This window comes from Podarcis gaigeae (genome assembly GCF_964106915.1).
Source record: "Podarcis gaigeae genome assembly, chromosome: 15".
Lineage (NCBI taxonomy): Eukaryota > Metazoa > Chordata > Lepidosauria > Squamata > Lacertidae > Podarcis > Podarcis gaigeae.
In genome coordinates this window covers 39,922,537-39,937,841 of record NC_139692.1, presented here as the reverse complement: position 1 = coordinate 39,937,841, position 15,305 = coordinate 39,922,537, and the positions used below count along the sequence as shown (strand labels likewise).

Here is a 15,305-nt window from a genome sequence, read left to right as displayed (position 1 = left end):
TTCTTGGGATTATGTCTGCGATCATCCTTCACTATTGGCCGTGTTGGCTGAGGCTGTTGGGACTCTGACAACATCTGGAGGGCCACATATATGCCTCTAGGGCAGCCTTTCTCAACCTGTGGGTCCCCAGATGTTGTTGAACTACAACTCCCATCACCCCTAGCTAGCAAGGCCAGAGCTCAGGGATGATGGGAGTTGTAGTCCAACAACATCTGGGGACCCACAGGTTGAGAGCCGTTGCTCTAGGGGAAGCCCACAAGCAGACCCTGAGTGTAACAGCCCCCTCTCCCCTCCTGCGGTTTCCAGCAACTGGCATTCAGAAGCACCCTTGCTTCCAACAGGAACATAGTCATGGAGGTTAGTAATCACAGATAGCTTTATTCTCCATGGTTGGCATCTGGGTGGCCACTGTGAGACCAGGATGCTGGACCAGATGGGCTACTGGCCTGATCCAGCAGGCTGTTCCTTATGTTCTTATCCACAAGCAGCTGCCTGACCTTTCTTGGAAATTGGTTATTCAGTGAGGTGGACTTTCATTCTGACCCAATTCTTAGCGATGCATATTTGGACTGGCCATTTCACTGAGCCTCTTCCTCAGGCAGCTAAATGGATTTCCTTTTATACATGTTATCTTTGTTTCTCCAGCAAGAGACAGAGGGAAAAAAATATTTTCAAAATATGACTAGGACATCGCAAAGGAATTATATGGTAGTTTTTTTTAGAAAAAAGAATCTGGCAGGATTACAGTGCTGCATACAAACTATCTGAAAAGGCAACACTATATTAGGGAAGGAGAAGCAAAAACAATCCGAGAGAGGATTTCATGTCGTTCTTTTTCTCTGGGATAACAAGATGGAGTTACAATTTAAGGTCTTTAATCCTGTAGTGAAGTCAGTAAGACCTTTTTTACTGAGAGTTTCATTTGGAACAAGGAGCTCCAGTGAAACACTAATATTGCACACTGAAGGAATTTTTCTTTAGTAGTTTTGTTTCTTCCTCTTTCTCCTAAGAGCATCCACTTTGTATGCATCTCATTCCATGTGGGGGTGTGTCCAGGTGGTCTCCTGAATAGATGCTGGCCAGACTCCCTACATATTCATGTCCCACTTGCCTATTAGGCCTGGGCAAAATATTGATATATCGCCCAGGACTGGTATGAGGAGCAGACCGCGATGTTTGCTTCAGTCAGCGGTATATTGCTGGTGAAACCGCCACTGCTCCCGAGTCCCTCTGCTAGCAGCATCTTCTGTAGGGAGATAGTAGTTCCTCCTTAGTTGAGGAGGGGGAACCTTCCCTATCCTCAGCTAAGCTGTTCAAACAAGCTGCATTGTCCCAGTCTGTGAGTACCTGGGTGAAACCACCTCAGCTCCTGCTGTGTGAGCTGGGGCAGTTTCACCCGGTGCCCAGCATGCAGAGGCCAATGCAGTTTCTTTTCTCAACATTGCGGTATATCACCAAACTGTGGTGCTACACCGCAATGTTGAAAAGCTGATATTGCCCAGCCCTGCTGCCAATAGCGCACCAACCATGTATTTCGCAGCTGAGTGTAAGTAAATAAATCATCCCATGTGCTCCTGTGTATGCAAGGCTTCTGGCTGGGTCACTGATCCAACATTGGCATTAGAAAAGGGACATGAAGACCTTTGCATACCATTAGGAGGAGTCGCCAAAGACACACCATTAAAAAGCAGCAGCATTTCTTCCAAAAATAAGATTGGGGTAATGGGCTTAGGAGGGGACCTGTCGCATCCCTACAAATCCATTGCGAATCACTACTAAATCAGAACTGATTTTGTAAGCTGCTCTGAAAAGCCTTTTAGCTACTGGGCATGGTATAAATGCAGCTACATCATGACTCTTTAGTAGAGGGTCATTAGTCCGTCCATGTTTTGCTTGTCTGCTGAAGGAGTGAAGATTCCTCCTGCCACTGGATCCTTCCCCCCCCCCCCGAACTTTTGAGTTCACTTTCCGCATGTACGTCCCCTTACCCTGTTCACATTCTGCCTGTGGTGTAGTGGTTAAGAGGGTTGGACTACTAGGATCTAGGGAAACCAGATTTCAAATCCCCACTGGGTCTTGAACCTCTTGCTGGGTTACCTTGGGGGTCATTCTCAGTCTCCTGGCCTACACTACCTCATGGGGTTGTTGTGAGGATAGAGCAGGGAAAAGGGAAAACCATCAATTTACGCCATCTCAAGCTCCTTGGAAGAGAGGTCGGATGTAAATGTAATAATAATAGTAATATTTTAAATAGCCTTCAATTTACTCATATGGTATGTGCTCCTTCAAGTGGTGGGAAGTTCCAGGGGCTGCATGGCCTAGGTTTGGTTACTTTTGGAGGTGAGGACAGGGCACCGAAGGCTTAATGGCACTGGGAGGGGGGAAATTATGTGGTTTATTTACAAAAGGCAGGTAGCATATGCTCTCCTCCTGGGCAGCAGATCCCATACCTCGCATCTGTTATCCACCAAGGGACCCTTTGCACACCAAGCTGCTTCTCACCTTTAGCCCCTATCTGTTCCATTAACTGCCCTTTTTGTGTTTTCTCTCTCTCTCTCTCTCTCTCTCTCTCTCTGTGTGTGTGTGTGTGTGTGGCTTGTGTCCTTGTTCTCTCTCTCACCCACACCAACTCACACTCTTCTCCTTAGCCAGGGATGTCATCATCTCCAAACACTTTAGTAATCATAGATAAAGCTATTAATGACCACCAGCCTTGAAGACTATATTCTGTCTCCGCTGTCAGAGGCAGTGCAGCTTTGAATGTCAGTTGCTGGGAATCACAGGTGGAGAGACTTGCTGTTGCGCTCAGGTCCTGCTTGTGGTCTTCCCTCGGGGACATCTGGTTGGCCACTGTGAGGACAGAATGCTGGACTAGATGGGCCTTTGGTCTGATTCAGCTGGGCTCTTCTGATGTTCTTCTGATGGTGTTTTCACTCTGCGCACCCCAGGGAAATCTCTTTTCTAAGGAACCATCCCAGACAGATTAAAAAACACAGAAGTAGCCATGTTACGTCTGTTGCAGCAAAAACAGCAAAGAACCTTTTGGCACCTTAAAGATTTACCAGATTTTGGTATAATATTTTGTGGGTCAGAGTCCACCTCACAATATGCATGAAGAATAATCCCCAAGTACAGGTGTGGTGGAGGACTCTAAAGTAGTGAGATCAGAGGGAAATGCAAAGCAAATTGTGCAGATAGTGACAACTCAGTTAGTGCCACTGTGCATGCAAAGTAAGCACAGTCACCCTATATTACTGCAGTGATAGGTGATAAAACTGTCAACTTGGCAGTGCTGAGTTGGTTAACACCTACAGAACCATAAAGAGACTATAAAGAACCATAAAGGCAGAAGATTTCTAATTGTGGCCTGCAAGCTCCATGCAGCTCTGCAGAACGATTGTGAGACATTCAGGAATATCTGGAACTGTATACTGATTTATGGTTTTTTCCTGATGACTGGGATGGAGGCTGTTTTGAACAGGGTTGGAGTTACCAAACCAGCTAATAAGACTGATTAAGGGACCAACCATATTTACTCAGAGTAGACCCAATTAAATTAAATTAGTCATATTTAGTTGTGCCCTTTAGTGTCACAAAGTCTACTCTGAATAGAACCTATTGATTTTCATGATATAGACGGATGCAGACAGCTAATCTGTCCCTTAAAAGCTACCAGTTAAAGGGACAGCAGTCTGGGCTAGTCCTGGGTCTGTGATTTTCACAATAGGGGGCTGCTTTTTGTGATAATCTTGGAATGGAAGATAAAAGTTCAATAAGTTGTTTACAAAACTGTGAAGTTTGTGAATAGCTGCTTAAATGCAAGCCCACAGTGATATTCCAATACATAGTGATAATCTCACCCAGAATAATTGAGTAAAACTTTTGTGTTAAAGCAGAATGGGATGTGGAACAAGGGCATGGCTCCCTGAGAATAAGAAACTATATTGGACTTCTTTAATGAAAACAACAACTCAAGAGTTCTTTTGAACCTTTACCTTTAGATTCTCTCCACACTGGCCAAAAATGGGGAAAGATTAATACCCACTTTTAGATTCCCCAATATGGGAGTTTACGAGGTTTTCTGTTTTATACAGAGTGGTTTGGAACCCAAAGCGCAAAGATCAAAGCGGGTAGAGAGCATAGAGTGACTCAGAAACAGAATGGAGTTTTTAAAAACATGCACATAGCAGGTGAACATGTATACTGCCAGGAATTGCTCCTGGAACCATCACAAAGTAGACTGTGAGCTGCTCAAATCTTGTCTACACCACAAACTACCAGGCAGATTTTTGGCAAGGTGACATATCTTGACCTTGGCACCCATCTAATGGCACATGATAGGGCAGGTTTCTTCTTTCTGGGTACACTTGCCTAGATGGGAAGAAGAGTTGTAATGTTAAGCCAGCATTGCTGTACTGAATGCTAGAATCTCAAAATGAAATTGCAAACAAAAGCATTAAAAAACCATGGAGCAAGAGCTGAAACAAATTCAGTAAATAAATCTGCAGTAGGTAGATGAGTGCACTATTCTGCCTTGCAGAACACTTGTCAAGATTGCTGAGAAATGAAGCATTTTTCAAATGCGCTATAAAAATGTTGAACATTACTATTTGCAAGCCTGAACCAGGATTCGACAGTGCAACAATCATTGTACACTTGTTAGTTTACCGAAGTCATGAATGATTATGGTCCAGATATTGTATTTGACTTTTTTCATCTTGGGGGCGAAAAAAATTCTCAAAGGCCTGACCTACTTCCACAGGATTTATATATTTTAAAAGGCTAATTATCTAGCTATGGGCTGGCCTGGATTTTGGCAGGCAGCTGGAAATGAAAGTGAGCCTACATTGTTGCTGCTATGTGGAACACTAAAATGGGTCTAAGTTAATGGACAATTACAGTGTTGTGGTGTTAGAATGTCTAAATGGGGACTATGGGGACCCATTTTCAAATCTGGTATGAAGCTCTCACTGTGTGACTTTAGCCCAGTCCCAGCTTAATCTTCCTCACAGGGTTGTTGTGAGGATAACAACTGGGGAGAGGGAGAAAGTTTCAATCAGTATTGTTCTTCCCCCTCCCAAAAAATCTGGAGTTTAGAAGTTAGGAGCCAATTCTGGTGGATCGGACCAAAGGTCTGTCTATCCATGCCTCTCCCAAGCCGGTATCCTTCAGATGTTTTTACTTCTCCTGCCAGCAGGACCAATGAACAAGTTTGACTCCAAAATATGGAGGGGGGCACCTGGTTGGGGAGGACTGATCAAGCCCAGTGCTCCATCTCCAGTAATGGAGCCACCAGCATACATTTTAAAAGGTAAAGCAATGATAAATACAGATAACATCATTAGAAAAGTCATAATATGGGCAACTCCACACTTACACTTGCTCATCTTGTGCACGATGTGTACACACAGCGCCAGGAAATAATTACCATATTTTTCGCTCTATAAGACACACCAGACCACAAGATGCACCTAGTTTTTGGAGGAGGAAAACAAGAAAAAAATATATGCTGAATCTCAGAAGCCAGAACAGCAAGAGGGATCGCTGTGCAGTAAAAGCAGTGATCGCTCTTGATGTTCTGGTTTCTGGGATAGCTGCGCAGCCTGCATTCGCTCCATAAGACGCACACACATTTCCCCTTACTTTTTAGGAGGGAAAAAGGTAGTCTTAAGAGCAAAAAATATGGTAATTCAATTCATATCCAGAAATGGCGGGAGAGAGCTGGAAAGTCCTTGTGGCTCACAAGGAGACCCTCCGTGTATCCCGAAGAATTGAAGAAGTTCTGAAGAGGGTGGAGGTGCGGTGGGGCTTTGTTTGGGATGCTCAGCCTCCCTGCTTAACAGCTGGTGTGTGGGATAGCGCAACAGCAGCTGCTTTCCCATGTGTCCTCTAGCCTCCTGCCAGCCCCAGAGCTTCCATTCTAGTTGTGGATATTTTGGGATACAGTATGGATTGAAGAAAGAGGGGCAGGAAGGGTGTTTAGAGGGTGCTTCCCAATTTACACGATTTCACTTGGTGTGTGCGGTCCTCTGGAATGTAACCCCCATGTAAGTGGGGGGTCACCTGTATCCTATTTAAAACAATACACAAAACTGTGCATCTAAAAGTTGCAGACCTTTGCCTACCACTGAAAAGTTAGTGCCATGCTTCCCTGGAGGAGGGTGTTCTAGAGTCAGGGCAGGGGGCACAAGGATAAGGACCCCTGTTGCCTGTCCTTATCTAATTCAGCATTGAATGGCAAAGATAAGGAGGGAGAACGAGAACAGCTCCCTGAAGAAGAAGATCGCAGCATCCAGGCAGGTTTACAGTGGTGCCCCACAAGACGAATGCCTCGCAAAACGAAAAACGCGCAAGACGAAAGGGTTTTTCGGTTTTTGCGTCGCTTCGCAAGACGAATTTTCCTATGGGCTTGCTTCGCAAGACGAAAACGTCTTGCGAGTTTGTTCACCTTTTTTCCTAAAGCCGCTTGAAGAGGCGCAGTTGTGACGGACCGTGCTTCGCAAGACGAAAAACATTGCAAGACGAAAAGACTCGCGGAACGAATTGATTTCGTCTTGCGAGGCACCACTGTATTCAGGAAAAGGTGGTAACTTAGTCCTCTATGACTTAAGAGAATATCTGTGTGTCCCAGAACAAATTCATATTTAAGAAGTTCAGAGGTGATGGGAAAGCTTATCTTTTCAGAGACATTTGTTTGCCACTTTCATATTTGAGGAGGCCCAAAATTACTTCCTAAGGAACCTGAGGATTCCCCAAAACACAACTGGAACGGAGCTTTTCAAAGGAAACAGATCATTCAATTACATCTTTGCATTAACTTTCAAATATCCTCCTCCCCCCACCACATCAAATCACTCGATTTTTCACACCATTTGGGTATATATCGTTGAAATCCTGCCACAGATACATTTCGTTTAAACATGTTTGTTGGTATTTAAGGAAAGAGATTAGCAGTGATATGCCAAGCTGTCAGAATTTCTGATAAGGTTAATAAAGACCAAGGCAGCCTTCCAAAACAGCTTAATCCTTGTGGGTGAAACTGGCAAATTATGAGTCGAGAAGCCTTTCTGCTTCCTCTTTGGAGGGAAAAAAGAGGAGTCTTTAGACCTAGTAAGCAAGCAACCCGGAGTTTTGTACTGTGTTACAGCTTATATATATATATATATCATAGTTGCTGACAGGTATCTAGTGTATTAAAGCCATTGTGATTGCTCAATGTGTTTCATCAAGTTCACTCATATTATTTGGTGTGATACATTCAGTTAGTCCAAAGAAGCTAGGGGATCAGGAATATAGATGTGGACTCACAGGCTCCATCTCATGCAAAAGTTCCCTTCCCCCATAGTTTGTATTAACCCTAGTGTAGAATCATTCATGTATTGGTGCTAACCAAGGTTTACGGTATCCTTTTTAACCCTATGTGAGACCATGCTTTGAGGTAGCTTTGCAAGCCATAGTTAGGAGGCAATTCTGGGTAGCATCAATTGTGATTAGTGCCAGCATGCCCACAACACTACCCTACACTATAGGAAACCTTGGGAAAGTATCTATAAAGCCACTGTGTATGCCGAATTTTAGGAGATTGGAAACACGTTTACATTGGGCCATTGAGAACAATGGGATTTTCTCTCAAGTAAATGTGTATAAAATCTCCTTATCAACCTGCCTGCACATTATGATCAATGGAAGAGGCAGTCCCGGTGGTCCCTAGGTTAACTGAATTGTGTGGTTCAGGTGCCCTTGGAAGATCCTTTTCAGTGGTGGCTCCACATCTGTGGTATGACTGCACCGCTGAGATGTGTCTCGCCCCAACTTAGTATTGTTTCAGGCATCTGTTTTTTTGTAGTTTTTTAAAAAAAACATATTTCACTAGGATTTTAGTGGCTAATGAGGTAATTGTGCTACTCATGCAGTATATAAGAATTACTTTATTGATTTATTATGCTTTCATATTATTATTAATTTTTTAAAGTAAACTGCCAGTATAGAATCTTTCATAAAACATACTTCGCTTTGACCTATATTCCTAAGAACTGCAGACATTTTAAGCTTTAGCTGTGTTGCATCCTCATTATGTTTTCTCCCATCCTTTGCGGGCTAGAAAAAAAGTTTTGTTTTCTAAAAAAAAAAACCTGCTGTGGATCTATGTAAACAAGCTCTCAAAACTTCCTAGAGTTCAACAGCCTTTGTGGGAATTCCCTTCCATATAAATGTTTGGCAGCCAACCAGTTAGGTTGGCATTCTGGATCAAAGTTTGCCACTTCTTGGGGAGCTTTAATAGGTGATAGGCTCTTTGAAGCACTTGTCATGCATGGTCACCGAATAATCAAGCACAGCTTCTAGCTATTCACACCAGCAGTAAAGATGCTTGGAAATCTCATTTCCCCCAAGGTTGTTGTACATAGAAAGTGCACATGCTGGAGTATTTGCAACACAATTTCTGTAAAGTAAAATGGAATACCCTGAGGATTACAGTGGACGCTTGGGTTGCGAACATGATCCGTGCGGGATGTGCGACCGCCAAAACCCGTAAGTAACCCGTTCAGTACTTACGGGTTTCGGCGGCCCACAACCCGAGAAAACACAACCTGAAGCACCTGTAACCTGAGGTATGACTGTACTACAAAGAGCAGAGGTTTTCACTTTTTTGAGTCCAGTGCTCCCTTGACCAACTACATTCTTTCTGCGGCACCCCATCAGGGCTCAGGAGCCCAGTTATGTCCCCCCTTGCCTGCAGAGCTGGCAGCCTCTCACCCTTTTTCGAACACCCTCCCTTGTGGAGTGTTCCCTCAGCCTCCTCTCCTCTCTCCTCTCCCCTCTCCTTGGGAGTCCTGTGGGCAGCCGCAGCTACCACCCCTGGTCTCCCCCCCCCCCGCGCCCCAAAGAGAGGTGCATCATCACACTGCCCCCACAGGGGCATGAGAAGAGGATGTCACAGAGCAGGGGTCAGCAGGGTTTACCGGCAATGGGCCAGATCACTCCCATGGAGATTGTGCGTGGGCTGGACTGGTGCAGTGCAACGCCGGATATTGCGTCTGCGCATGTCTGCAGCACCGGAAATTGCTTCTGCGCATACCCAGACGCCGAAAATCGCCCCTGCACAGAAGCGATTTTCGGCGTCTGGACATGCGCAGATGCAATTTCTAGTATCTGCATGTGTGCAGACGCAATTTCCGCTCAGCAAGTCCCTATGCTGGTTTAGCGCAGCATGTGGGGGACTTGCCAAGCGGGCGGCTCGGTTTAGGGGCAGCTCGTGGGCCTGTAAAACGGTCTTCATGGGCTGCATCTGGCCCATGGGCCACATGTTGCCAACCCCTGTCAGAGCAGGGGTTGCCAGTGTGGTGCCCACATGCCCCCAGGGGTCTTCCCTGGCGCCCCCAGGATTCTTCCCCCTGCAGAAAGTAAGCTTAAAAGTTTTTCTTGTTGCCTTTGAGATAGTTTGTTCTGAATGCTTGGTTGCAGTGTGTGTGTATCATGCCTTTGGCAAGTTTCTCCAGTTTTGCTGGTGACCCCTGACATAGAAGCATAGTGAAACAGTCTTGCCAATGTCTATTAAAAGCTACTGGCTCGTACACTGATATTGTTGTTTTTAAGTACCCTACATACATGGTCGATGTAAGTCATTTGTGGCATGACAACACAGAAAGGAAGTGGGGGAAAGAAACCTCTCAGGGTTCAGTTTATAATAAATTGAGCCATATCATGGTTAAGGAAGCCTAACTGTGGCTTTCTGCTGTCTCTGTGAAGTGACAAACCACCGTTTGCAATTGGCTGGCAAACCAGAATCTGAAACCATAGTTTGAAAGCCATGGTTTGGTCACTTTGGTGTGATGTCTGAATTGTCAGGCTATCACTATAGAAGGGCAGATGTTTAAACCCTTGTTAGCACAAAGCATGATTTGGCTTGATGCCTGAACAAGCTTTCTTTCCCTATTGCCTGGAAGCAGTTCTTTTTCGCCATGGGCAAGTCAATACTGGACTATTTACAAGCCTGACTTCCTGGGACGGGATGGTAGAGCAAATGCTTTGCATGCAGAAGGTCCCAGGTTCAATCCTTGGTTGTCTCTGTTTAAATACAGGTCCAGTAGCAGCTGATAACAGAGACCCCTCCTAACCAGAGATCTTGGAAGAATTGCTGCCAGTCAAAGTAGACAGCACTGGGCTGGATGGACCAGTAGTCTGAACTAGTATAAGCCAGCTTCCTATAGCCACAGGGGAGAGACCATAGCTGAGTGGTAGAGCACGGTGGCAGTGGGAGGCCCCATTAGCTAAAGTGGTGCTTCAGGTCAAGAACAGTTTCAGGTTAAGAACGGACCTCCGGAACGAATTAAGTACTTAACCCGAGGTACCACTGAGCTAACAAAACGCAGTCCTTTAAAAAAAAGAAAACCCTTAAACAATATTTCCCTGATGTAGACATTTTTTACAACAGTGCTTTTTCTAGTAGCTTCAGTCCCTAGAGAATGGGGCAGACTGCTGGACTTCAGAAAAACATGCAACGTAGTAAACAAAATTTTGCTGGCTTATCCTCTGTGTACTGAGGGGTGTGTGTGTGTGGAAGTAATGCACTTTACTTGGCAAAGCGAAGCGAAAAAAAGCTGTCAAAGCCTGATGGCTCACATGAGTGTTACAAAGAACAAATACTCTACAATCCAGAAAGCTTTTTTTATCTTGTAGGTTCCTTCCTCTCCTCCTTGTGATTAATTCTGGCAAGCAAAGCTATGCAACTCACTGGCCTTGCCATATAACTTTTCCCCTTGTGGCCCAGCGATACCATCACAGCTGGCAAAGTGGATGGGACCAGACAGATAACTTGCTAGGTTAAGCTTAAACCATGAGCAGAGACATGTTTATGGGAGGGCAAATGGGGCAGTTGCCTAGGGCAGCAAAGCTGAGAAGGTGGCATTTGTATCGCTCTCTATTGCCATGTGCATACCACCTGCAGTGACCACCCCAGGGTGCAAGGCGGGTCGCATGCCTAGTTCTTTGACAGGAGAGGCATTGCCCTGCTGCTGCCGCCACTACTGCTTCCAAAACCACACCTGAGGAAGGAGGCGGGCAGCGGATGGAGAGAAAGAGCACACTATCACATGGGATTGTGAGGCCTTTGGGACTTGCACTCCAAAGTTGAGTCAAGGTATCCCCAACACACATGCAAAGAGGAAGGAATTTGGTGCTTGTGTGCTCTCTTGAGATTGCGCATGAACAAGTTCCTGGGAGGATACCACTTCTGCCCAGGGTGGTAGACACCATAAAAATACACCACTGGTCATTAGGTGTACCAAGTAGCCTGATTTTGTGTGAGGAGCAATGTTTTGTGACCCTGTTCATCAGCGGAAAGCAGCCATGCCCTAAGCTAGAACAAACAGTGTGCCACACTCCTGGCTTGATATTTATGTCCCTCAGTACAACTCATAAAACTCTTTTCTCCCTCTTCCTGCAGCTTTACCAACAAGGCCGACTATGCCAGCTGGGTAGTGAATTCTGCGAACTGGAAGTTTTTGCAAAGGTGCTTCGAGCTTTAGATAAAAGGTAAGTCAGTGCTTACAAAAATGGCAGCTCCTCTCACTTTGCAAGATGGACATTTCCCCCTATAAAACATAACTGGATGCAGCCCAATCACCACTGAGCGTTTTTGAGCCCCACCAGTTTCAGTGCTTAACTCTGGTCAGAATCAGTGGGTGTTTAGTGCTTAGAATGTGACTGGATAGCACCCACCCTTCTGCATAAAGTGCCCTGCCCAATAAATTTGTGTTTTGTAGCTGCTTTCAGCCATGACTTCCTATTGGTTAGCTTGGCTACCAGCATATAAATACAGTAGTCATGTTCTGACTTAAAAGACATAGCTTTGTAAAGATTTTAACCTAGAGGTTTATCACAAATATGCCATATAGTGTAATCCTAATAAATGTAAGCACCATTGGGTTTAGCAGAACCCATAGGTAAATGTATCTATAGTACAGTGGTGCCTCGCAAGACGAAATTAATGCGTTCCGCAAGTTTTTTCTTCTTGCGAGTTTTTCGTCTTGCGAAGCACGGTTTCTCATAGGAATGCATTGGAAATCAATCAATGCATTCCTATGGAGACCGTCCGGGGACAGAGGGGAAGCGCAGCGCGCCTTCCCCTCTGTCCCCGGACCTGTTTTAAAGCAAGGGAAGGGGCAGCGGGGAGAATCGCTTCTCCCCGTTGCCGCCCCTTGGTTCAAAAGGGGTCCGGGGACAGGCAACGGGGAGAAGTGATCTTCTCCCCGCTGCCCCTTGCTTCAAAAGAGGTCCGAGGACAGCGGGGAAGACGCGCTGCGCTTCCCCGCTATCCCCGGAGCTTGCGGGGCAAGCTTCGTTTTGCGAAGCAAGCCCATAGGGAAATGCGTCTTGCGAAGCGGCTAAGAAAATGAAAAACTCCTTCGTCTAGCGAGTTTTTCGTCTTCCGAGGCGTTCGTCTTGCGGGGTACCACTGTAGAAGCTTTCTTTAAAGCTTAGTTTAAGACAGATGGGGCGACGTCTCCCTGGTCCTAGGCAGGCAATGGTCAGAATCTACTAATGAGCCTTTCCTCTTCTATGTTTGCTCTCTTTTGATCTTTCCTGTCTTGAGTCCAGAACAAAATTTAAACACAAAAGAAGACACAGACACAACTTTCCCAAGTTCTCTATGTATGTCAGAGAACATAGGAGAGAGGAAGGGAATCACAGGCAACCACAAATAAACCAAACTAGAGAAGCTTTCTCTAACTGGATTTGGTATCCTCTGCTACTGTGGGCAAGGAAAGGTTTGTGGGGGTGGGAGGAAGAAAAGCAAAATTCTCCCCAAAGCATGTTTATGTTCTTCTGCTTAACAGCCCTGTTAACAGGCTCCGGCAGCTGCTTTTGTGTCGGGGTGGTGGAAGTTTGATTGATTAAGAGCTCTCAGCCTTGTGGTGCTCGCATAATTCATGTGGCTGATATTGGCTGTAGCAGGAATTCCGGATGATGGATTGCTTCCTGTTTTTGCAAATCTGGGCTGGAGGTGGCATTTTGGATTTTTTTGTGAAAATTGCAGGGTTTGGGGGGGTGTCTTCTACCCCACCCCATCTCAAGGACACAGCATAAATGTGTTCTGTGCTGTAAAGTGCGGCAGCTGTTTGTGTTTGAGTGTGTACGTGCTAATCGTAGATGAATGTTAAGCTTTTCTGAGTTCCTGTATTATGGCAAAGAGAGAAGGTGTTGTATCCAACCAAGTCCTACCATTGAAATGACTGTAAGTTAGCCATACCTATTAACTTTGGTGGGTCTGCTCTGAGTAGGACTAGCATTGGATACCGCCCATGGATACAGGGAGGGCAGGGAATGCATCTGTTCCAAAGGGCTTAACCAGATTGTAATTTGTGGTCTCTTTATTTTTTAGTACAGAGTTTTTCAACCTTTTTGAGTCCATGGCTCCTTTAACCAACTACATTCTTTCTGCGGCACCCCATCGGGGCTCAGGAGCCCAGTTATGTCCCCCCTTGCCTGCAGAGCTGGAAGCCTCTCACCCTTTTTCAAACACCCTCCTTTGTGGAGTGTTCCCTCAGCCTCCTCCCCTCTCCCCTCTCCTTAGGAGTACTCCGGGCAGCTACTGCTGCTGTCCCTGGCCTCTGAACTGCCCCGCCAACCAGCTGTGCAAGCCTTTGGGAGGCAGAGACGCAAGGGCGTCAGAGAAAGGAGGGAAGGAAAGAGGGTCAGAGGCCTGTGTTGCCTGCAGCACCCCTGACCATCATTCACAGCACCCCAGGGTGCTACAGCACACTGGTTGAAAACCACTGCTTTAGTAAATGGCTTGATAGTTCAGTGCCTGTTGGTTAAAACAGAAACTCACATTGCAGTTCCCAAGGAGCAAGCCCCTTAAACTCACTGGAGCTTATCCCCGGTAAGCACACCTTTGGACTGCAGGCACAAAGTGTTTGTTGAAAGGAGGTAAAACGTTTTTATCTTCTACCTCTTCCTTCTGTTTCCCTTTCAGACATCTACTTCATCACTGTTTTCAGGCATTGATGGACCATGGAGTAAAGGTGGCATCTGTGTTGGCCTATTCGTTCAGCAGGAGGTGTTCCTACATAGCAGAATCAGATGCTACTGTAAAAGAAAAAGCTATCCAGATTGGATTTGTCTTAGGTAACTGTGGGTGAAATAGGATATTAATCTATCTTGCTTACTTGAAACTCAGGCACATGAAGAAGAAACTGAAATAAGATTTTCTTTCTCTCCTATTACATATTTTACTAAGGATGTCGTCATGCTGCAGTTCGCATGGCTGCTGAAAGGCGGTACTGCAAAGTACAGCATGACCATAAACTGGGCGAGGAAGAGGGAACCAGAGATGGAGGCAAACGGGGACCTGGCCTAGGCCAGCGAGTAGAGGTTCAGAGGGGTAAGAAGTAGGCAGTGTTGGCGAGTGAAGCGAGAAGGGGAGCAGCCTATAGAACACTGTTTCTCAAACTTGGGTCCCCATCTGTTGTTGGACTACAACTCCCATCACTTCTAGCTAACATCACCAGTGATGATGGGAGTTGTAGTCCAACAACAGTGGGGACCCAAGTTTGAAAGAGAAAAAACAACTGCTGGGGGGAGGGGAGAGAAAGTAAATAAATTGCTCAATTCCTTTCTTCAAAAGAAAGTCAATACTGCATGGCTTAGATCCAGAGAATTGCCCAACTGCTAACAATAGTAAATAAGTAAAGCATGGGCCCTTGTCTATGGTAATGGCGCCCTGGTTGCACAACACCTTGTCCATGTCCATTGCCTTTGTAGGAGGCTTCCTCTCGGACGCCGGCTGGTACAGCGATGCTGAGAAGGTCTTCCTCTCCTGCCTTCAGTTATGTACACTTCACGACGAGATGCTCCACTGGTTTCGTGCGGTCGAGTGTTGCGTGAGGTAAGCCCTGTCCCCATTTTTTAGCAAAGGGGTGAGATGCTTGTGCTGCAGGGTGTGTCTGTGCTTAACGCGAGTAAACTATGAAGTGGCCATGATGACTAGTTAATGGGCTGCTGTTCATGGAGGCCACCTATGTAGATAGTGGAGGCCTTTCCTAGTGCCTATCTGTCCCCAGCGACAGTGACTCTCACGGGACAGAGAACAGCTAGTGCAGGGGTCAGGCAGGTTAGCACACCTTTTGCTTCCTGTCCTTCCCTCTGGTTGCCATGGTCTATGTTTCTGCTTCATCCTGCACTCTAAAGCACATACATTTCTGCTCCATGGCTTAGATGGCTTTAAAAGGGGCCAAACAAATTCCAGAGCAGTCAGTGACTCTTGCAGCGATGGCTATGTTCTACTTTCTACAGTCGGAGAAAGT

At 45.8% G+C, this 15,305-nt stretch overlaps 2 protein-coding genes across 2 annotated transcripts in view; one reads left to right on the top strand and one right to left on the bottom strand.

The window, feature by feature from the left end:
• The window catches only part of CA4 (carbonic anhydrase 4), a 255,167-nt gene that overhangs the window by 34,804 nt on the left and 205,058 nt on the right, over positions 1-15,305 (bottom strand). The gene's annotated exons all lie outside the window — the stretch shown is intronic.
• APPBP2 (amyloid beta precursor protein binding protein 2) overlaps positions 1-15,305 on the top strand; it is a 38,720-nt gene that overhangs the window by 10,940 nt on the left and 12,475 nt on the right. Inside the window, exons 2-4 of the mRNA XM_083714563.1 lie at positions 11,444-11,532; positions 13,976-14,127; positions 14,764-14,887. Coding sequence (XP_083570689.1) covers positions 11,444-11,532; positions 13,976-14,127; positions 14,764-14,887 — 365 coding nt within the window. The remainder of the gene's footprint in view (positions 1-11,443; positions 11,533-13,975; positions 14,128-14,763; positions 14,888-15,305) is intronic.